The 22,730-nt window shown below is 34.1% G+C and overlaps 2 protein-coding genes across 3 annotated transcripts in view; one reads left to right on the plus strand and one right to left on the minus strand.

Annotated features, from left to right (window-relative positions):
- The window catches only part of MCPH1 (microcephalin 1), a 120,170-nt gene that overhangs the window by 41,173 nt on the left and 56,267 nt on the right, over positions 1-22,730 (plus strand). The window lies entirely within an intron of this gene.
- ANGPT2 (angiopoietin 2) overlaps positions 3,350-22,730 on the minus strand; it is a 40,541-nt gene continuing 21,160 nt past the window's right edge. Inside the window, exons 2-9 of one of the 2 annotated variants that reach the window (XM_058021271.1) lie at positions 21,707-21,862; positions 19,507-19,628; positions 17,623-17,855; positions 15,245-15,372; positions 9,075-9,176; positions 8,380-8,546; positions 5,130-5,260; positions 3,350-3,779 (exon numbers count right to left, since the gene is read on the minus strand). In XM_058021271.1, the coding sequence (XP_057877254.1) occupies positions 3,619-3,779; positions 5,130-5,260; positions 8,380-8,546; positions 9,075-9,176; positions 15,245-15,372; positions 17,623-17,855; positions 19,507-19,628; positions 21,707-21,862 (1,200 nt within the window). In that variant the 3' untranslated portion in view covers positions 3,350-3,618. The remainder of the gene's footprint in view (positions 3,780-5,129; positions 5,261-8,379; positions 8,547-9,074; positions 9,177-15,244; positions 15,373-17,622; positions 17,856-19,506; positions 19,629-21,706; positions 21,863-22,730) is intronic. The other variant, XM_058021272.1, reaches the window with a different exon arrangement.

Genomic DNA, 22,730 nt, shown 5'->3' on the forward strand with positions numbered 1-22,730 from the left:
CAGTAACAATGTACATATCATTCTTCAGAGGTGATTCCTCCTGAGGTTTTTTTTGAGATTCCCTTTAGAGATTTTATTCCTGAAGCTGAAGTAAGGAGAATTTGAGGGATGATGAGAATGTAAAATTAAGGGAGGTTAGGGTTGTGCTAAGAACCTGAATCACTTCTTTTTGCAATGTGCTGTTCTTGCAAAGGATCAAAGTTGAAGTTCAAGGCAATATTTCCACTACCTTTCCTTGTTTAGTCACTCTAATTTCTTACGGTAACAAATACCTTAATTTTTTTGCAGCTGCAATTATTATTTGAGCATAAATTTATTCATGTGGTTTTATTTGTCTTTTTTTTTTTCTTGTTTCTTTCCTGCTTCCTACAAAGGGCTTAGAGAAAATGGAAATACATTCTAGTTTTGCATACTGTTTATTTGATTACAGGAAGGAATTAAAAGTAGGGGTTACCTTGCTGTTATGTTTTCACTTGTTTGTACCAAGTCAAAAGTAGTTTTTGCAGCCTTCTGCTGCCTATTATTGCCTTCCTTCTGACATGTCCTCCTGTTGCTTCACTTTGGTCTTTGGTGCTCAAGCCATGCAGTCTTCTTTAGATGAAATGTCATTTAAAGACACATTCCCCTAACATTTTAGAACAGTCATCAGCCTCAAATTCTATAAACTTTTTTTCAACAAATAAAAACTAGCCATGCAATATTAAATTATTTTAGTCAAAACAGGGTTTTCCTTACTAAAATAAAGAAAGTTATTCTCAACCAGAAGTTAGCACTGCTTTTCTTTGCTAGACTGAGCATTCAGATGCTATCATTGTTTTTAAGAACATTTTGGAGGATTTTTGTTTGTTTGTTTTGTTGGCTTTTTTTCTCTTTCCTTGTATTATTGGTGTGGATATGCTTACTGTCTCAAATATTGGGAGTATTTTCTGTGGTTGTCTGATTAAATGTACCAACACAGGAAATGCAGTAAGTAGACTCAGCATTTCTATTAAATTGCATAGAATCATAAAGTATTTTAGAGTAGCAGGGACTTCTGAAGGTTGTCTAATTCAACACTGTGCTCCAAGGGACTTGTCCAATCCACCCTTCTGCTAATAAATGAATAAATGAAAAGGAAAATTCATGTTCCCCAATTCCAAATTGTATTTACTGCCAGTTGTCCCTGTCTCTTGTCTCATAGCAGAAAACCTCCAAGGAGGGTCTGGCTTTGTCCTCCCTATACCCTCAGTCAGACACCATTAAGATCTCCCCTTCCCTTTCTCTGCTCCAGGCTGAAAAACAACAGCTCTTGAGGCTTCTCTTGGTATGCTAGGTGCTTGTTGGTGTGTGTGGCCCCTCTACTAGTGTAATCACTCTTCCAGACCTCTGTCTAAGACATTTCTTGAAAATTTGTGAAAGCAATTTTGGGAAGTTTTTTTTTTTTAGTCTGGGATGTGTATATCCTTACAAGTTTTTATTATGAAAAATAATAAAATACTAAACAGTAATTTCAAATACATAGAGATTATTTTGTGGAACTCTTCAGACAGTGACTATTAATTTACATTATTTAGGTTTATATAAAATCAGATCATGAAGTAATCTTAGAAATGTTTTTTTTGTCTCTGCTACACTTAGCAATGATGACACATTTTCAGTGAAGAAGAATGGTGGTCGTGTTAGTGGTGGGGTACTCTGATAGCAGCTTTAATGATTGTCAGTCTAAAATGGAGAGATTTCTTCAATCTTTCTCAAAACCACTTACTATTTTCAAGATAGAAACATAGAATCATCAGATTGGCAGAGACCAACAGGATCATCCAGTCCAACTGTCCACCCAGCACTTCCACTGTAACGTGTAAGCAGCATCACCCACTAGATCCAGATGCCTCTTGAACACCTCTAGGGATAGTGACTCCACAACCTGTCTGGGCAACCTGTGCCAGTGCCTGACCACTGTAACAATGAAATTTTTTTTCTAATATCTAATCCGAATCTGCCCTGACTCATCTTTCTTCTGGGCCTGCGACTGCCAGCAGAGTACAAGAGAGATCAGACCCCACCTCACTACAACCTCCTTTCAGGTGATTGTAGGGAATGATGAGATCCCCCCTTAGCCTCCTCTTCTCCATCTAAACAACCCCAGATCCCTCACCCCTCCTTGTACAATATTTTTTCTAGACCTTTCACAACCCTTGTTGCCGTTACAACACCTTTGGTTAAGTTAGCTTCTGGAAATATGTCTGGGGTTTTTTTTTGTTTTGGGTTAAGTTCTTGCAGTGTAACTAATTCAGTCTTCTGCTGAAATCAAAGTTTTACAAAAATATTAGGAAAAGAATAAGCATGAGAATTAAAAACTAAACTTAATTTGGAGAAAAACCTCCACTAAATTATTGTGATGTATGAAGAAATATCTTCTCAATCTGATTTGCAATTTTAAAGCATATAGTAATAAAATGAAGGGGAGAAAAAAGAAAAAAAAGGAAAGATCACCCAGTAGAGTAATTTATTCACATTGTGGTGTACATTGAGGGCCTACCTACAGAGAATTTTTAGGGAGAAGTCCTAACCTTACTGAAAAAAACCTATAGTGTGACCTTAGATAATTTTCAGCTTATTTTTCTTCCTGTTCTTAAAATGTAGTAATTTGTATCTTCAGTCATAAGCATAAATTTAATTGTATCAAAGAACATGCATATGTTTTTCAGTTAGGTTATTTTTACAAAACATATAGTTATATTACATCACCAGGTGATACATGATTGTCACAGACAACCGGACATCTGGTGTTAATGCCGTTGTCTTGGTTTACAAAATACTGGACAGTTATTTTACAGGTAAATGACAAGGGAAGGAAAAAAAGTGCAATCTTCATAAAAATGTATAGGAATACATGCTGTATTGTAATTCATAGGGCTTTTCTATAATTTAAAGACAGTGACTGAAACAGACTGAAAAAATTATGACTTTTGTAAATGGTATTTCCAAGAATAAATGCACACTACTTAAATGCTATTTGTCCTCTGTTAAACATAGTCATACAGGCTACTGGTAAAAATCCTCAAATAAGAGTAAAAAGTTGTTTAGGAGACTATGGGGGAAAAGAATGTATTCCCTAACTATAGTATTGAGCTAATTACAGAAAAGATTTTTTTTTTTTATGTACATATAGGGCACAGATGACACAGAACGATAAATAGTTCTAGATCTAGCTAGAACTAAGCTAGAACTAGCTAAGTGTTTTATATTAATGTTTAAAGTTCAGTGGTGAGGCAAAATGCATATTCCTAAAACTATTTTAGGGTTTTTTTCACAGTTCCAGTTATTTACTAACACATACAAAACATAAATGATCAGTAAAACAGAGTCCTTGAAGTTGTCTGACGGTTTCTTGGATGTTCTTTTTATTGAGTCATTTGGCCAAATCACTGTTATACCAGGTCAATGCTTTAGACATTGTGTCTGGTTGAATAATATGAGCTTTAGCTGATCAAGACAATTGCAATTCAGGAACTGTACTGTACTGACCCCTTCAGAACACTAGTGCATGTTTCTGGGCTTGAAAAAATGAGACAAGTTGCTTGGTAAAATAAGTCTTTGAAGACTATACAAAACATAATTCACACAATGACAAAGCATTTAGAAATCTGCTGGTCGAATCATCATCGTCGTAGCTTTGAGAGAGTATCCCGAGCCCTTCCAGTAGTACCACTTGATCCCATTAAACTTGTTGTTGTTCTGTCGTAATGGATAATACATTCCATTGAGGTTAGAAGGACCACATGCGTCAAACCACCATCCTGCAAGACAGAAGACAAACATCAGCAGAAGTAATTCTCAAAATAGTATTTAAAGTCACTTTTTGTCTGGAAATGAGAAAGGAATCGAAACCCAGTTTATTTGTTCTTATGATTTGGAAGTGTTGATGTAAAATACTTGCCCCAAACTTGAGGAAAGAAATGTATTTGTGTATCAACTCCATATTCTTGAATCTTAAGCAGTACATCGTATTTGAAAATTGAGAAGAGAAAGTGTTCAATCAATTTATTATCCACATAAACATTTCTGACAGTCTGAGGGCAGAACACATTGAATTATGATACTGAGTTGCCTTTGGTTTTATCTACTCTTTGGTAGACTCCTGTTTTTCACAGATTTAATGAGTGAAATTCTTAATTCTTTCTAGAGGAATTATTCAGTTCTCTGGGCTGTTTCGTTCAAAACCTCCTGAAACATCATAAGAAGGAAAAGGAGAAAAAACAGCCCAAATGTACTTTGTATCCGTATAGTCCTGACTTCTTAATGGGTCATAAGAAAAAAATTATTTGTACTAATAAAATAATATTTTTATATTTCTGTTATGGTGGCGATAGTGTGTGTGTTCTGTTTTGCAGGGCAGTATTCCAACTATCCTTTTGGATAAACTGAAGCTGTCTTTTTTTCTTGGAGCTTGTGCTATAGGGAAATGAACAATTGCTTAAGAGATAACATGAAGAGGAGCCAAATTTACAAAGCACTTGTTTACATTTCAGAATGTGGAATTCTAGATGAACACATTATATGGAATTACTTGTGTAGCTGAAGATAAAAATACCACCTAGAGCTCAAATATAACTAGTGAATAATCATTTGAAAAATGTAGATATATCTGTGGTGTACCTTTACCACTTCATAACTACATTGAAATAAGGAATTAAATTCTTGTACCCTTCTGTGGCACTTGCAGCATGCAGCAGCTCTTGGGGGTTTTACATCTTGGGTAGTTAGGGAAAGGGCTTATGCCTAAAAAATCAGACCATTTCACTGACAGCTGAATCTCTGAAAGAGGTTTTTTGCAGAGGGTTGTATTTTGATCTCTGAATGTACCTCATTCCTTGGAAGAGGAATCTGCTGTGTCTCTGATTAGTTCCACAATTAAAGACTTTCTTGTAACCAAACTTCAGGGACTTATTTTCCCTCCAGTTAAAACGAAACTCTAACTTTCGTCAAATGGTAAAATACTTCATCTAGAGTCACCATACTAGTATTTCTATCTGTGAGTTTTTAACTTTTTTAATAATCAAAATTTACTAAGTCAAAATTATTTATCTGATAGACAATTTCAGTGCCAATAAAAATAGGAAGACTGAGAAACATAAAAACATTCGTACCTCCTGTTAGCATTTGTGAACATTTGCAAATACATTTGTCATTGTCTGCATCCTTTGTGCTAAAATCATTTCCTGGTTGGCTTATACTACTTATTTTGCCTGCTGTCCCAGTAAGTCCTTTAAGGTAAATCCTGTAGAAGTGAAAAATGGAAAAACAATTATTACGTGGAAGTTGATGGAAGATGTCTGCAAAATAATGATGGAATAATTTGCAATAAATATCCTGTTCAAATTGTTTCATTCTCTTCTGGCCAATGTGCTGCTATAAGCTGTTTTTCAGTACAATGTTTTCAAATGAACAGAAACGGTCAGCACAATATTCTAATGAACATGTGTTTGTTCATGTCGTTTTAGAAGAAACGGAGAGCAAGTAGGTAGTAACTTCTAGGATTTTTCATGTAGATCATGTATTAATTAATACTGAAAGTGCTTCCATTTTTGTACTTCAATGCAACAGTACATGCAATAATTTTTATTACAAAATTTTATTACAGTTTAAATCAAAACCTTTTTGATTCCTATTTTGCTGTTAGTAGAACACAGCAATTTAGCATTACAACCCCACATATATGAGATGACAGCCTTACAAGGAGTATTAATTCTGAGCTAGTAAATGATATTTTAGAAGTTTCTCAATATTTCCCTTTCCATTGTCCTAGTTACTTATCCTTTTCACATCATTCATAATTTTTAGCGTTAGTTCTTCACAGGTATTTCAGTTTGCTTCAATTCCCTGGCAAGGTAAGCTTTCCGTGAGGCTGCTGCTGTTGGGTTCTGCTTGCATGGGTGCCAATGCACTCTCAGTGAGGAGAGACCCAGGACACTGAACTGGGCAGGACAATTACACAGCTATTCCTGTGTTACCTTGTATTGGAAGACTTGAACCCTCTGCTCCCACAATATCTTTTGGGTGATTGCATTTCTGTATCAAATAGCTCATGCTTTTCAGAGGTATTCTATTTGTTTAAAGAGGAAATCTTATTGTCTGAGGAGAATTAACTTGTCCCCTAATCAGTCTTCATCTTGCATATAATTCTCTGCTTATGACAGAAATTGTCTTTGGTAGTTTAACAGATTATTTTAACCAATTTTATATTCCCCATTTTAAAATATAATAATTAATTTTTATTCATTTAGGTTTCAAAAGACCAGTTCATTACAGATTTTCTTTAAAATATCTTTTAAAAATTACTGTTTTTTCTTAAGATGAGTTCAAAATTATGTAAGCCAATTTCTAATATAAATTATATTAAAGGTTACAAGTATAAGGCGTGAGCCTAGGCTGGGTCTTCAAATATCGTCTGAAGTCTATTGTAAGCATAGTATTATTTATTTGTGATTAACAATAAATTGTTAAAGGTACAGTTTAGTATAACAGAATATGAGAGTCAATGGATGGAAATTGGAATGAGATGTTCTGACTGCATATCAGGAAAGCTTTCTACCATGAGGAAAGACAAGTAGGTTGTAACCTTGGGAGGTTATCAAGACCCAAATGAAAGACACTGAGCAACCTGGTTTGACTTCATAGCTTTGATATCAGGAAGTCTGATTCAAACAAAGTCCATTCTGATCTCAGTTTAATATGAAGAAATTTCAGTTTTATGGCCCAATTCATTATCTTTCCAGCATTCAGAATGTATTAATCTTTTTATGTAATGGATCTAATAATATTTTAATGCAATGGATCACAGAATCAAGGAATCGTTTGAGTTGGAAAGGACCTTAGAGATTATCTACATCCCACCCCTTTGCCATGGGCAGGGACACCTTCCACTGGATCAGGTTGCTCAAAGCCCCATTCAGCCTGGCCTTGAACATTGCCAGGAATGGGGCACGGAGGATGTTCTTAACTGAATACTTTGTTTGCATTTTTTTCTTTTTCATAATGTTAAATACATTCTTTGAAACACTCAATTTTATGATGAATTCCTTGATTTGTTGCATATTGTAATAAAATTGTTTTTACCATCTTGCTTTTCAGTAATTATCTTTTAATACTGTAAATGGACAAGGGTAATCACCCCTTTTGACAAAAGTTGCCTTTCTAAGTATTTTAAAGCATTACTTTAAAAAAATCTCTGCTGTAGATTCTGACTGTTTCCAGATGAAAAAATATTTACTTTGGAGTTGAGACAACTAAATACTACCAAGGCATTAAGATCTAACATTTTGTGGGGGGCAGATGCTGATAGTTTTGAATTGCTTTGTTTGCATATAAGACCTGAATTGAAATAACAACATCAGGTATCTCAGGTGTCAGGTTGACTTTATTTACAACAAATAGTTGCTAGAGATCTTGGAGAAAATCATCTAAATGTAGACAATTTTTATGTCCAGTCACCCAAAGCTCCATGAATCTGCAAGATTCTTACAAAGAAACGTTTCAGGGACCATGTAGTAGGAAAGCATCTGTTGTACTGTGAAGGGTTTAGTTTCTTCTATAATAAATCAAATTATTTATTGCATTTACAGAGAGCCTGGTGAATGAACTATGAAATGCCCATATGTTTCTGCTGTGGCTAGTACTGTTTCAAAATGTGTATTACTATGATACTATTTAAAGTACATAATACTATGATAATATTTATCTTAAATATTTATTTATTTTTTTTTCTTTATGTGAACCTTTACATTTTACAGGATTAGAGCATAAATAATAGGTCCATTAAAATTTGGTCTTTAAATTGACAAGTTGGTGATGAGTGAAATGTACATTTGCTCCATTTTCACAGGTAGGAGAGTTATTGAGAATTTTAGCCAGTGGCTCAAGGAAGGATAAGGCCACCTCACTTCAGTGCGCTCTTTATGACAACAGAACAGTTCCTAGAAGCCACCGACGAGGAAAATCCTTGCAGTATAATTCATCTTAGTGATCCACCTTCCAGAAATGTATTTAGTTCAGGGAATCAGGACTTGATAGCAGCTGCAGACAGATTCTTAGTATCCTAATGACTGTGCAGTGTCACCCACTATACTGGCACATGTATCCTGTATTGTTCCATCCTATCTCCTCATCTTTGTCTTTTGTGTGTTATACTCACTCAGGATGCACTAGTAAAATACACATTTTCTCCTCTGGAAAAAGAAATTATTTCTTTAGGCAAGAGATGAAAAATGAAGAAAACATTACTTTCTGAGTGAGCTGGAAAATAGTCATGATTTGTATGAAATAAGGCCATGCATCTACACAGTTTAGAAAGATTACTATCAGAACATTTTTAAAATTAGATCTGATTTTTCTGCTTACCTGTATTTTTGTTCTTCACTTGCTAGAGAGAAGTGGTCATACAATGAATATGCCTCATTTCCTTCCCAGTCTTTCAGTTGTATTTTAAGAACATAACGCTTCTGATTAGTCAGTTGAGAAACAAATTCATTTCCCAACCAGTACTCCCCAGCAGGATCACCAAATCCCTGTAATTCAAGTTGTATATTTAAATAGTTTTGTTTGGGTGGGTTTTTTTCATTTCAATTTGAAAAGATCACTTTATCAATTTTTAAGTTTAATAGTTTTCAGCCTGTCAACTAAGAATTTTACTGTGTCCATGGGGATTATTGATCTGTAATGTTTCAAAAAGTTGATTTCAGTAAGGGCAAGCTCAAGAATCTGAAATACTGAATCAATATTACTTAGTAGATTTGGAGCAGTTCCTACTGTTGCCACTAGAAACACAAATATAAACAACTCAAAAAATGTAGACATACGATGGAACAGTTGATTAAAAAAAAGTAAGGTTTCTCTTTAAAAACAAACATCACACTTGCAAGTCTGCTTAGGCAAACAACTTACACTATTCTGACATTTTCAAAATGAGCATCTGAGGACAAAGCGAACTTTTTAAGGTTGCTTACATTCTAGGGATGCTATTAATATAAATTTAGCATATTAGATTTCAGATAATAATAACAGCTGATATTAAGGCTTCAGAAAACACTGTTTACCATCTTATACTCCTTCCATGTCCGGTGGAAGTCCACACTGCCATCTTCTCGTTTCTGAATAACTGTCCAACCTCCTCCACCAGTTTCCATGTCACAGTAGGCCTACCAAAGTAAACATATAACAGCCTAAGTGCATGCAGTCACAGCAAAACAAAACCAGAAATCATGTCATTTGCATCATTCTATATAGTGGCAAGTCATGTGCAAAATATGACTTAACCTAAAAATGCAAGACTTCACAGCTTTCATACAAATCAGTTGTGGTTGTCCACAAATAAATGGGATCTTCAGTATATATCACACTTAACAGAATACCTTAACAAATGGCACCTTTCATTTCTCCATCTTTTTTGTGAGAGATCCATTCAATTTTCCCATGACTTCTCAGAGCACAGTTCAGGCCATGAACATACTGCTAAGTTCAGGCCATGAACAAACTGAAATATATTTTTATTATCACAGTTGTTCAGTGCCTTTGCAAATAGTCTGACCACAAAGTTAAATCTAAGTGTATTATCTGAAAGTTGTATCCTAAAGCCATGTTATTATACAGACTACAATGAACATCTATGCTTGAACAAAAAGTAACAACTATAAAATGTTCCCAAATATTCATAAATCACCTTTGAATTTTTGCTAAAAATTTGAAAAGACTGACATGTAATAAGCAGTTCACTGAACTCAGTTTTCAAATACCCAATAAGTGCATCCCTGCAGAGATGCTGATGGGAAAAAAGTATTTTGAAAATTAATTGGAATTTTGGAGTGACGTTTGGGGGAAGTAGGCGATAAATTGATAATAAAATTTTGTGAATATGAGAGTATCTAGTACAATTTTTCCTGAGAAAGGATTTCAAATTGTTGCATCTAATTTTGCTTTTCCAAAACTAACAGAACTTATAACTAGATGTGTGAAGTCAATGGAGCTAAGCTGGTGTAAGACAGTACAATGAAAGTCAAACTGAAGTCAGTATCTCTTTAAAATGCATGTTAGTATTAATACTATCTTTAAGAAATATATTGAATTTCTTCTACAAGAATTCCTGTTTGGAGAATTCTCAGTTAATGTTTTCTCATTTGGAAGTTTAATTTTTTTTTACCACTTTCTGCCAAGATATTGAAGTTCAGAGCCTTCTCCAGAATCACTTCACATCTTTGAAAATTTTTGAATTCTAGTTTGAGTATTGAATTACATTAACTTCTTATCTGTATGCTAGAGCTTTCATCCAGTAAGTGAAGTTGTGTCTTCCCATTTATAGTAGTACAGGCAAGACCTGACTTCTCCCACTTTGATAAGATATTTCATCTGTAATTAAATAAATAATTTTAAAAGAAACTAGGCAAGTATTTCATTATTAATTTGGATGTTTCCTTCATTGTTTAACAGTTCCCTCCATAGTCTTACTTCTTGCCTAACTGCTGGTTATCACAATATGCCTATAATTGCCCCAAATCATGACTGGGTGGCACTAAAGCTCTAATGTCTTTTTCATCCTCTTCTATAGGAGACTGTCTTATCAGTGTTAGCAGTCAGGAGATTTGACCTCTTTGAACTGTTAGATATCCTGGAAATTCATTGAAAAAGTATGACTGCAGTGAAGCCAGTTTCCTTCTGTGCTGTGGTAGGGCTGTGTGTGTCATTTGGGGAAGTAAAGTGCGCTCCTTATTAAGTTTTCAATCTCGTTCACTCTTATAGGATACGTATATTGTATGTATGTTATACACTCACATCTATATATTTATATAGATCAGAATATTTACAGTTCAAGCAGTGTCATATATACTGTTGAAAGGCATCAGACCTTTGAAAGGAAAAAAATTGTAACAGCTGAAATATCAAATATATTAGTGTTTCAACAGGCTGTTGCACATTGGAAATCCAAAGCAGATACTAGGCTTGCAGTAGACTCTGCTCAACATCAGAAAATCACAAGACATTCAATTGGAGATTTTTAGGGAAGATGAAATAAGGAAAAAAGTTGGATAAGTTGGATAAAAATTGGATACCTTTTAAAGTATGTATTGTGAATGGAATTTAATTGAAACGTCAATTTGTACTGATGCATGCAATTCCTTACACCTCAAAGTCTGTTTTTTGTTTGGCTTTACTAACATCTGTATTTAATGACTGGTAAAAATGTGATGATAAAAATGTGCTGATAAATTAATTTAGTTAAAATAAAAATTCCCTTCAAAGGAAAGGCTGAAGATAAGGTACTGTAAGAGAAGATAAATCTGTTTTAGAAGGCTAACTCATGATGTGTAATGTATATGTGAAAACTAATTTCTGCAGAGGGCTATGAAGAGGGATACTAAGAATGGGCCAAAGCAGATGCAAATACTTATTTTAAGCATCAATACAAGTTAAAAAGCTGATTTAACAATGATCAAATATCACTGGTTGTAGATAGATTTGTTGACTCTGAAGCTTCACCCCACTTAAAAGAACAGTATAAGCAGCCAGATGGACAATAGAACTGTTTCACCTTTCTCTGAAATATGTAGTTTCTAACTATGTGCAGTGGGAGGCCATGTATTAATTTATTTGAGCTGTGGGTTCTGTCTGATATTGCTATTGTAGTTGTTAATTGATGTTTCTGAATGTTATGTGTAACTTCCTTTATGCCTGTTGACCGAACTTCAATTTAGTTGGAATTCATACTTTGAAAAAATAAATACCTTTAAATAGCACTTTATTTTGTTCTAATGAGATTAAAACATAAATAGTGAATGACTGTGAATGTCTATCATAATATATTTCTGTTACAGATAGTATCCACTTTTTAAGTGAGTGGTAGGACAACTAGCTTTAATAGACACTTTAGATTCTTTGAGATAAACGCTGGGGTACTGCAAATTAGTTCCCAAAGCAACTCACTAGGGACTGAAAAACATAATGAGAAATTGAAGAGATGACCATAAAAACCTCATGTAGATTTTTCTTACCAGTAACAATTTTTAGAAGTTTACATAAATTTGGGAGTATAATTTTTCCACACCAAAAAAATTCATGTCAATCAAGTCTAAGTCTTTCTTTCAACACCACTACTAGAAGAGAACTCTTCTGACCTTTCAACCTATTCTAGGTTTTATATTCAAAAGAAAGATATATAACATTTCATAAAACTAATAAAAATAGATACCAAGATTAGGCAGGCAGCAGGAGTCTTCAAACAGATGCCAAAAAGAATAAAGAGATTAGCCTCTCAAGTTACAAAAAATTAGAACAGGGAGTATTTTATGTATCTTGTGAAGTGCTTCAGTACTTACAGTTCTAGCAGCTGTAGCACTGTAAGAGGGCATTTGGGGTATAAGTGTTTTCAGACCTACTTTGGGAATGGTAAGGCTCAGGCTGAGTTATCAGGGTGAAGAGCCAGAGCAGTTTTTATAGCAAAGCAAGTGCAATTTCCACATCTTTGCAGTGACCCTTTGCAACACTTTCAGCTGTTGTCCGAACACTTTGGAGTCATTATGTCCAATGATTTTTGTATTCTGCTATCTCTGTCTCCTAAAGATGTGACTAGATAAGAACTACAGTCTAATTGGTTCATGAGGTTGCTGTAAGCATAAAACTATTGCCTTTTCATAGTTTTGCCTCTGCCCTTTTTCCTCGTGTCAGCAGTCTTTTGCTGTTTTCCTCAGTGTTTTTAAAAGGAATTATCTTTTGTCTGGTTGCAGAACAGGGAAGTTTGAAAATATTAATGGAATTAAATAATTGTTTTCCTCTCAGTAGTCATATGCAATTCCTTAGTTTGGATTATGATGGGAGACAAATTAGTAATGTGGGATCGGTTACAGATTACACAGAAGTTGTTTATAAGCCTCTTGGGTCAGAAGGTGTTACAAGAGGAAAAGACAAAAACATAAACAGCAGTGCAGCACTTTTGGCAAATAAAAAAGGTCACTCTGTTTCCTGGTCTGAGTAGCTATCCACATCATAAACAGTTGAAAATGGTGTAACATGTTGATTGTCCCTAACCTTCACTTCCCTTGACAACTCCTCTTATGCATTTATATTTGTATAAAAAATCAGCATCAGATTAAAACTTTTGAGTCTCTTATTTTCAATGTCATGCGGTAAGTAAAACCTTCCCTGTCTTTTTCTATCTGAAATGGACAGAATAAGATTTTATTTCTTTAATATTATTAAATGACTGATTTAATACTAAGTGAAATTTTTATGTTTTAACTACTTTTTTTTTAACTTAGTAAATTACCAAAATGGATGTTTGCTTTAAGCATTTAAAGCCTCCATATTCAAATGTAAGGCATTTAATGTTTTATAGTCTAGGAAATTTGTACTTTTGAAAATACAAAGTGTTTAAGTTTATGACAAATTTTTATTCTGTAATATGCCATGCACTTGTGTCTGCTTTTAGAAAATATGCATGCTCTGTATACTATATTTGACAGTAAAATTAAAACCAAAGATTAAAGCTTGCGACAAGTCATAGTAAGAGATCCAAGGAATGTAATTCCTGAGTTGCTATCAGACTGCTGCATTTCATTACTTTGGAGATGCAATACCTTTCATCTCCTTTAGTTTTTAAAATTGTGATTCTAGGTATCTATGCTATTTAAATGCCATTCAGCTTCATGTACAATAAAACATTTCATTGCATCTTATGTAACTCATTTTCCTGTGAAATTGATGTTTTTAGACTAGATTATTCTGAAGGAAAGACAGCTGGTTTTTTGTTGCTTTTTTTTTTCCCAGAGAAGCAGATTGCAAAAAATTTCTCTGGATTATATCTACAAAAAATTATAGGTTTTATCTATTGTATTTTATAGATCTTACCCAAATAAATTGCTTATTTCCTTTAGCTGAGTGCTTTGTAAGTATAAAGATCACAGTCTGGCTTGGGCAAAATGAAGTTCTGGCACTTCAAAATCTAGTCACCAGTGAACTTCATTTCCAAACCTTTGCTTGGGAAAAAAAATGCTTTCTCTGTCAGATCTTTACCAATTCCTTTTCCACATTGCACCTCTTTTTCCACTGCTTTTTTACATTCTCTGTTAGTTTTTCTAATACAATAGAGTAGAATCTTAGGAATTCTGTAAAATATTTCAATTTTTGTCGAAAGAAAATATCTACAGTAGAAATTATAAAATAAAAACATAATAAAATTATTTCATATTTTTCTAAGAAATATATTAAACATTTTTTTATATTCATATGTCCCTTAGCCTCCTCAGCCTGCCATGCCTTTATCATGGGAGCCCCACTCCTCTGAATGCTTGCTCCAGGTTTTTGGTGCTTTATACTCACAATCAACTTGGGACTTTTTTCCCTTTCAGATCCTACTGATTGTTTCAACTAAATTATACTCTCCAATGCTTTATCATTTTATTTACTTCTATAGATGGAGCATCTCTGTCAGGCATCCAATGTATCATCCAATGAGTGCCATTTTTTAGCTCAAGGTCTTTTCTACAGAGGTATGGCATACTGCTTCAACTTAAATTGACATTGAAGTTCATTTCAGTTGAATACATAGGGGAAAAAATCCATAGAGGAATTTAAACTGATCTAGTGAACCCTTGCAAACTCACCTTTTATATGAATCAGTAGTAGTATTTTCCAGGGCAGTATTTCCCAGAGAAGCCTTCTCTGTTAGACAGTGTCTAATTGTTAATCTACTTGTTACACAAATGTCCTTAAAACTCTGTGATACAAGAACTGAAACCCATACATGAGTCCAGTACTACTAGATTGCTTCCATGAGTATAAATCCATGAGATTTCCATGCCCCTGACTTTACCTCCTTTGGCCACCTAAAGACCCCCTTGGGCATATGAAGGAACTAAGAAATTAAAGGAGACAGGAGTCTGCTGATCATGCAAAGCAACTCTGTTGGAGTTACAGATTTTATAATGAAATTACGCTATTTTATTGATTTAATTACTTTAATTATGTGGAGAAAAGAATTAAGTTCTGACATGATGAAGCACACAACAAAATTTCATTTCATTTCAACTGAGACAAGATTTCACCTGAAGGACATTTTTCTTCCTGTAAGATACTCAGATCTAGGAGTGATTACAAGCTTATAAAAAAACTTGGTGAGTAGTAAACTTCACTAATAGCTAGCCTTTAAAATAGCATATTTGCCAGATTAAATAACCTTTAACATGCAGTATGGCTAGGTAACTCTTTATAGTCATCCTACCTTCTTCTCTTGTGCAGTATTTGAAACTGTTAAAGTGTAGATTCCACTTGTTGTCAGTCCAGATTTGAAAGCTTCAGCACAGTCTTTGAAGCTGATTTGCTCTTCTTTGGCTATGAATTTGCTCTTAGCTATTAAAAATACAATAGAAATTGAAGGCATTAAGAGGAGATGAATGAAAGTTACAAAGAATCTATTTATGTTGTAATTGGCTTAAAGCAGTTCCAAAAAAATATGTCTGGTCCTGAAAGAAGTGACAGATCAAGGTACTTATTGTGTGTGATATTACTTTGCATCATTTGAAGACATTATTCTGATAGGACTGTGGTTATTTGACAGGCTGAAAAGTGCTGACATTTACTAATACATTGAATGAGAAAACTCGGGATATTGCATCTCATTCAGTTGAACAGTTTCTGCTTCCACTCATTGCCCTTGCTGGACTCCTACATGCATTACAACCTAGGCATGCATTAACTACTATTTATATACATACCTAAATAGCAAGTGATTAGGTTAATAATGACTTTTGGCCAGTACTCTTACATTGTGAATGAGTTATAATGCCACAGACTGGTGGAACTACCCTTAAGATATTTTAAGCTCTTTTTTTTGCCCCTCCGCTGAACAGGAACAATTTTGTATGTACCAAGCTGAAGCTTGGTAGGTCAGCCCAACTCACTAAGCATACATACCTTCTGGAATTCATTTGTGCAAAAAATACATTTTCATATGTCTAAGCCTTCTTATTCAACAGAACAATCTAAGGTTCATCTTTTTGTTCAGTTCTTTATTAACTATGGAGGTTGGAATTTCCTGGCATTTCGCCTGCTGACTGATATTTCATATTTGACCCTTCTGGGGTTGGTTCTGTGTATTTTCCCTTTTAATTTAATCTAACAATCACAGTCAGTTACTACAAAGGTTTAGGTGCCATATAAATATGTGCTTATATTACAGTTACTTATTATGTTCTTTTTGGCTTGCTTATTCATTATTTATCTGTTTAAGTGCTTTGCCTTAAATAGAAAAATAACACATTCAGTGTTTTAATTGCTTTTCCACACTCTATTGTTTGCATACTGTCTTAGAAGCTTTCCCTGCTAATTTTGTCTTTTTGGCAAACACTCATTATTTTTTCCACTCTGGGTTTAATGGTGCTGTAGCCAACATGACTTTGACTTGTTTACTTATTTGTGCACTAGCATAGCAGATAACATCAACAGGAACATGTACAGCCTTGGTATTTAAGGGAATAGCGTCAGTTATGAAGACAAAAAAGCTTGGAATTTACTTTGTTTAGAAAAACCTACAACCTATGTTATGATAATAACATATAGGCCAAGACTAAAAGTGAGGAGGAGTTCCAAACACCCTTTTCCTTGTCTGAGATCCACCTTACAGTAATATATCATAGACCACCTATACTGTCCTTTAAATTCTAATGACAACTTCAAATATTTTTTTCCAGTATTTAATTTTAAATCCTTTCTTTAGGGGTTTTGTATATTTCTATATTTTCAGCCCTGAGAACTTTACAGGCAACTGTGCCAGATTCTACAGTCTTTTAGAACAGCTTCTTAATCTGTCCAAGTTCCATATTAGACACGAAAATCAAGACAGGGAATGTTTAAATCATGTGTAGCCATAACTTTTAGTTTGTGGTTTGTGTGGGGTTTTTATGGCACACGTGAATCTGCATAAATCTGAAAGCTACGCTTGGTGTCTATGATCTGTTGCAGAGTTGTCAGGCATTTAAGGGTGAGATTATTGCCTGTAAGGTTTGCTAGGCTGAGGGATTTTTAGGATGAATAAGGATACCTTGGTGAAGAACTTGTTGGAGTACCTGCTGCCCAGACCTGGTGCTTTCTGGTTTGGGGGGCTAAAAACTATGCCTGTGCTTATTTCTTTGCCTTTGGTAACCACTATAATTCATCCTTTCCTTGATAAACTCTGTTATAAAGCAATGAGAGGTGGCAGAAACAATCTCTGTGAGCCAGGAAGAAAAGTTGCAGACCTACAATATGCAGTCTCACCTAGATATATGGTCAAGCAAGTGTACACTGCCACACATGTGAATGCCATGTGAGATGAATAATACTTGGCTTCTCTGTATTTTGTTGAGCCACTAGAGAATTGGTTAAGAAAATAAATAAACAGAGAAGATAAATAAAATATTGAAAAGAAATCACATAAATGTGGCTGTTTCTCCCACCCCCTAAAAAGTAGGTTAACTAACTCGGATGCAAAATTTAAGGCAAAAAATACAGACTTTTTGAGAAGCAGAAGTGTGTCAGAACTAGTTGTAAGACTGTAGGTACCAGTGTACACAAATTAGGAAATAGCACGGAAATGATAAAAGCATGTCTGCTTTGACTTACAGTTTGGTGTCGATATCATAGTAAGCAAGCTATGAACCGTCTCCATCAGATCATGTTGCTGTTTTTGCAGAACTGAGTTGTTTACTGTAGCTGTAACTAGCTGTTTTTCTAGTTCTTCTATAATAGAATTCTGTCTGGTTACTAGGACTTGAAGCTGATCTTTTTCATCTTTTATTGACTTCAGCTGAAGCATATGCTTGTCTTCCATCTCAAGAACTCTTTTTTCTAAAAAGCTAAATAAAAGATTACAATTTTGAGCTGATGACAAGAGAATCAAGCATATTTTATAAGTTTCTTTCTTCATGAACACTCAACTTCATTCCCTAATGCTATGCAAGCAGTAGACAACTAAATGAAAGTTTAGTTTGATACATATGCTTTCATTTATTATGTAAGTGCACTAATAAACAACATTATCTACTACAGTGTGTATTGCGGACTTTAAAAATGTAATAATTGGGTGTTTGATAATTCAACATTACTAAAGGAAAGATAAAGTGACTAAGCTATCATGGGTTTACCCTATTAAAAGATAGAACTTATTTAAAGATGTAACTATGAACATTTCAAATATCCTATATTAAAACACATACTTAACATAAATGTTATGGCATTAAGACAGGGAAACATGCAAATAGTTGCTTGAAGATGGGTTACCTTTCTCCAATTTTAGAGCTGGTATTTTAGAGCTGTAGCTCTAAATTTTAGAGCGGGTAGCTGGCTGGGAACATTGGGTAACTGGCTGGGAACAACTGCTAATTGTTCTGATACACACTCTGAAAAAGCTGATCTTAAAAGGTGCATAGCCAGAAGAGAGAAATTCACCTAAAATCTATTGCTGTTACTGAAAAAAAAAATCCTGAACCTTATATATAATTATGTTTCAAGCAGATTAGTTCAATGCAGATTTACTTTGTTAAGTGAGAAACAATGCTTTTCTGTTTTATGTGCATGTTACAAGGGTAGTCTAAAGTCTGCTGAGTTCAACACCAAAAAACATGACCTTTTGAAAATCAGTGTTTCCTTTGCTTTCCATTTGATAAGGATGCTTGTTTTTCTTAAGTTGGTAGATAAAACCTTTAGGGAACATACATAAATGTAGTAGAGTAGTGAACAAAAATGTCAAAACATGTCTCCTGGGTTTCTTAAGCTAATTCTTTCAAAGAAAATCACTTTGCACATATGGTTCTCATTGAAAGACATTGCTTTGAAGGAGAAAACTTACTGTTATTGCTGCTTTTAGATTCCTCTGTAAACTATTTATTGCCAAAAGTAAAAAAATACTGTGGTGATATGGAAACGAAGCTAGCTGAAAAAAGGTATGAGCCTTTGGACCACAGCCAAGTACAGAAGAGGATAGGAGTAATGGTCGGATTTTGGTCAATTTCAAAACATGGACTCTTGAGGAACGTTGAATATGATCAGTGCTTTACTTTTCTCGCTACATTAGGTAAAAAAATTGTAGCAATGACCTGGTTAATCATTAGGATAGCTATGTACTACATAGAAATAAAATTTTGGAGATGTGGTTACACTGAATTAGTTTGAATCAAGGTTACATCAAATTCATATGGAAAAGTCTAAAGAAGATTATAAATTGGGTACAACAGAAGTACTGCTTCAGTTTTAGCCTTAAGTTCCTCATATAAAGGAGAACTTTAGACAGTGAAGAACAATATATAAACAGAATACAAGAATAAACCTACATGAAAATCCTAGGCTTTAAGTAATATATGACCTTTGTAATGAGTGTGGGTAACATTTTGTAATCAGTTTGGAGAGCTTGTGTATGAACCCTTATTTTCCTACTTGAGTAGATTTGTTTCTAAAACTATTAGAAGGGTACTTCATGGAATAGCATTTCATTGGGCTGTACAAACTTACCTGTTTTTTTCTTGTAATTTAGTTATCTCATTGGTCTGATCTGAAATCTGTCTTTCTAGTTTGTTTGTTGAAAGAGAGTGTTCCAAAAGCTGAAGTTCAAGTCGGGTTGTCTGGTTTAATACCTAAAAAAAATTTACAAAAAAAGAAATTTCTTTTAAAAGATATGCCTTTTAAATAAATTGTCATTTTGTTATGTTGTGACATAATGTCAATCTCTATGTACACCTATGATTAAAAATATTTTTCAATACTTAAAAACACTTAATTTTGGTACAAATGTTCATTGAATCAGAATGAAGAAGAATACACAGAGTTGAACTAATTTTGTTATTGCACTATATAATTGGGAATATTTCAGTAGTACACTATGTTTCTGATGAGAGTTACTGTGTACTTCAACTTTGTTGTTATACCTTCCCCTCTGTTATGATAATTCTTATTTCATTACTGGAACTGTGACAGTTGTTGCTCAAAGAATGAGTTGAGTTGTTTTCCCCATCTGGCGCTGAAAGTAAGTCTCTAGCTGAAATCTTGGCACAGTTGTGAAATCACTTGATAGTTCTCTCCTATTCAATCCCAAATTATATTTTGAAGCGTTTGTCATGTGAAACACATGACTAATATTTCATGAAACACATGAAGCAAATCAACTAAAGTGACCACCCTTTAGTCAATTCATTCTTTGCATTTTAATATTACCTTTTTTCTATGCATAGTTTACAATTTATTTACATCTTTAAACGAAGAAATGCAGATACTGGGAAACATGATACTCTATGGTTTGTATTGCATTGCTTTAAGGCAAGTTTTCTAGAAATATTTTCTCATTGTTTTAGAATAGCTTTTTTTAATTCAACAGAATTTGGCTTTCCTTGACAGGAAGAATTGATTACTCATGTCCTTCATGTTAAACAGTCATTCAGGACATGATTTCACACTTAAGTGTAATTGAAAATTATTGCCAAAACTAAGTGTCCTTGAGAGAGCAATTGTTTGGTTAATTTCCTTATGTTGCTAATTAAGCCCTTAACCGAGTCACCAGTAATTTCAAGCAGAGAAGGAAAGTTACAGTGATGATTTTCTTCCTCTAAGCAGAAAATAACTGAGTAATTTCCATAAAGACATTACTGTGAATTAATAAATACATTCTCTCAACATGTGCAAAATATTAGGCTCCTGAATAATACAATAAAAGTTCAGCTCAGTATGCCTATAAGCTATGAATTTTCAGTTTATCAAAGAGTTCACAAAGCCTTGATTTAGGTTAAAAAATTCAATTTGATTCATTGGATGAATTCTACAGATATTAAAACATCTAATATGGATTTTAGGCTTTGCATACTTTTTATATTATACAAAATATTATGTGCTGCATGATATACCCATTATTTGTTTTGGCAATTAAAGATCTGCATCTTCCTACCATATCTGCAAAACTACAAATACATACCACTCTACACGGATTGGATTTATCCTTCTGCTAATATCTGCATTCTGTTTAACAGAATGTTTTATTGTACTTAATGCTTTTCAATTAAAACACATTTGGTTTTGCTTGAAGGTAGCAAATGTACAGCAGACAAGTTTACTTCTGTGTGAATATACTTTTCTAGCAGTCTCCTAATTTCTTTTTTCTTTATTAATCTCAGATTTATGTGTCCCTTTGTTTACCATAATGCAGTGCATTGTGCTGGAAGTGAACTGTTACCCACTTAGAGTTATCTGTGAAAACATTAATTAAAAAGACATAGTTCTTTTGATAAGTTAAAATAAAAAAGGAAAGATTTCATTTAAAAAAGCAATTAGGCTGGTAAATGGAGTAAAGACAGTTTGAAGAGACTCATTTAGCTAAGATTAGTAATGAGAGTAATGTGAGTATAAAGCACACTAGGACCCAACTGATGCCTGGATATAGTATGATAGTTTTAAATACATTCTATTTAAAGATTAATTTAGCAGTTGGCTTTCTAGACTTACTTAAAATGCTACTGTAATGAAAATCACTCCAGTGAAAGCACTGGGCTTGAGATGGAACTATGTATTACCAAATACGAATGTTTTCTTAAGTTGGGTAGAACTGCTGATCACAACGATTGACTTCTAATTGTTGAACAGAAGCACTTAACACTCAACAGTGTTAAATGTATGGCTGTAGTATTTGGGAAGCAGAAGCATTTTGAGGTTGAAATTCATTACTTACTTGTGCTTCAACATCTGTTAATTTGCGGGTCTGTTCAGCTGTTTGATTTAGCAAGTTTGTGCCTATTTCAATCATTACTGCAGTCTGGTTCTGCACTGCAGTTTGCTGGATCTCTACCATTTCTTTCTTCATACTGTCTTGGATGTAATTCTCAAGCTACATGGGAAAGGAAAGAGAGAAGATAGTTGCATTCTTTAAATGTTGGAAAGGGTGTAGTACAGTAAGCCTGCTGGCAGCCTAGCTGAACAAATTTGGTCCTTGTCCTTGTCTGCTATGTATTTATATTAAGTTTCCCAACATTAAGCTCTGTGAGAGGAAAACCAAATGTGACAAGGAATGTGTGGCCATTCATTTTCCAAAGGCAGGAACAGAGATTTGCAGGGGGTAGGTAGTAGGTACAGTGATGAAAGTGCTTGTGGGCACTTGGAAGCCTTTCTCCCCTAGTGCTCCCACCATTGTAACCATCAGAGGAGCTTCACCAGCTTTTGGCAGTGATGGGAATTTTTTAGAAGATAAAAGTTTAGGAGTTTAGTCATCTTCCTGTATTTACACTTAACTATTTTAAAAGCTATTATTCATTACATGACTAGAATTCAAAGAGGTCAGATGTCATTTAACACTGTTATGTGTGCATTTTTATCAGAGAGAATTTCAAATAAAGACGCAAAATAGTAGAAAAACCTATAAATACTTTAAATGCTTAATATTAAGGAATGCAAAAGTTGTTTAAAATACTTGACTCTGAAATAATTTCTGTCTAAACTAATATGGCTTTTTTAGTAGATATTTTATAATAAAGTAGCCTGCTTTCAAGGAAAGTAAGGAAAAAGAAGTAACAAGGAGAAAATTAAAGTAGCCTTTTGCATAAATCTTTCTTTCTACCTGCCTGGACTATGAAAAAGCAGTCTGGTTTTTCTTCACATTTCTTTATTTCTTGTCAGAAATTGAAAATATCTCACAGTTCTTTGATGTGTCATTGCATATGTTTGAATTCATGACAGTCCAGGCCACAAGACTTCGTTTT

Source organism: Melospiza georgiana, chromosome 3 (assembly GCF_028018845.1).
Source record: "Melospiza georgiana isolate bMelGeo1 chromosome 3, bMelGeo1.pri, whole genome shotgun sequence".
NCBI lineage: Eukaryota > Metazoa > Chordata > Aves > Passeriformes > Passerellidae > Melospiza > Melospiza georgiana.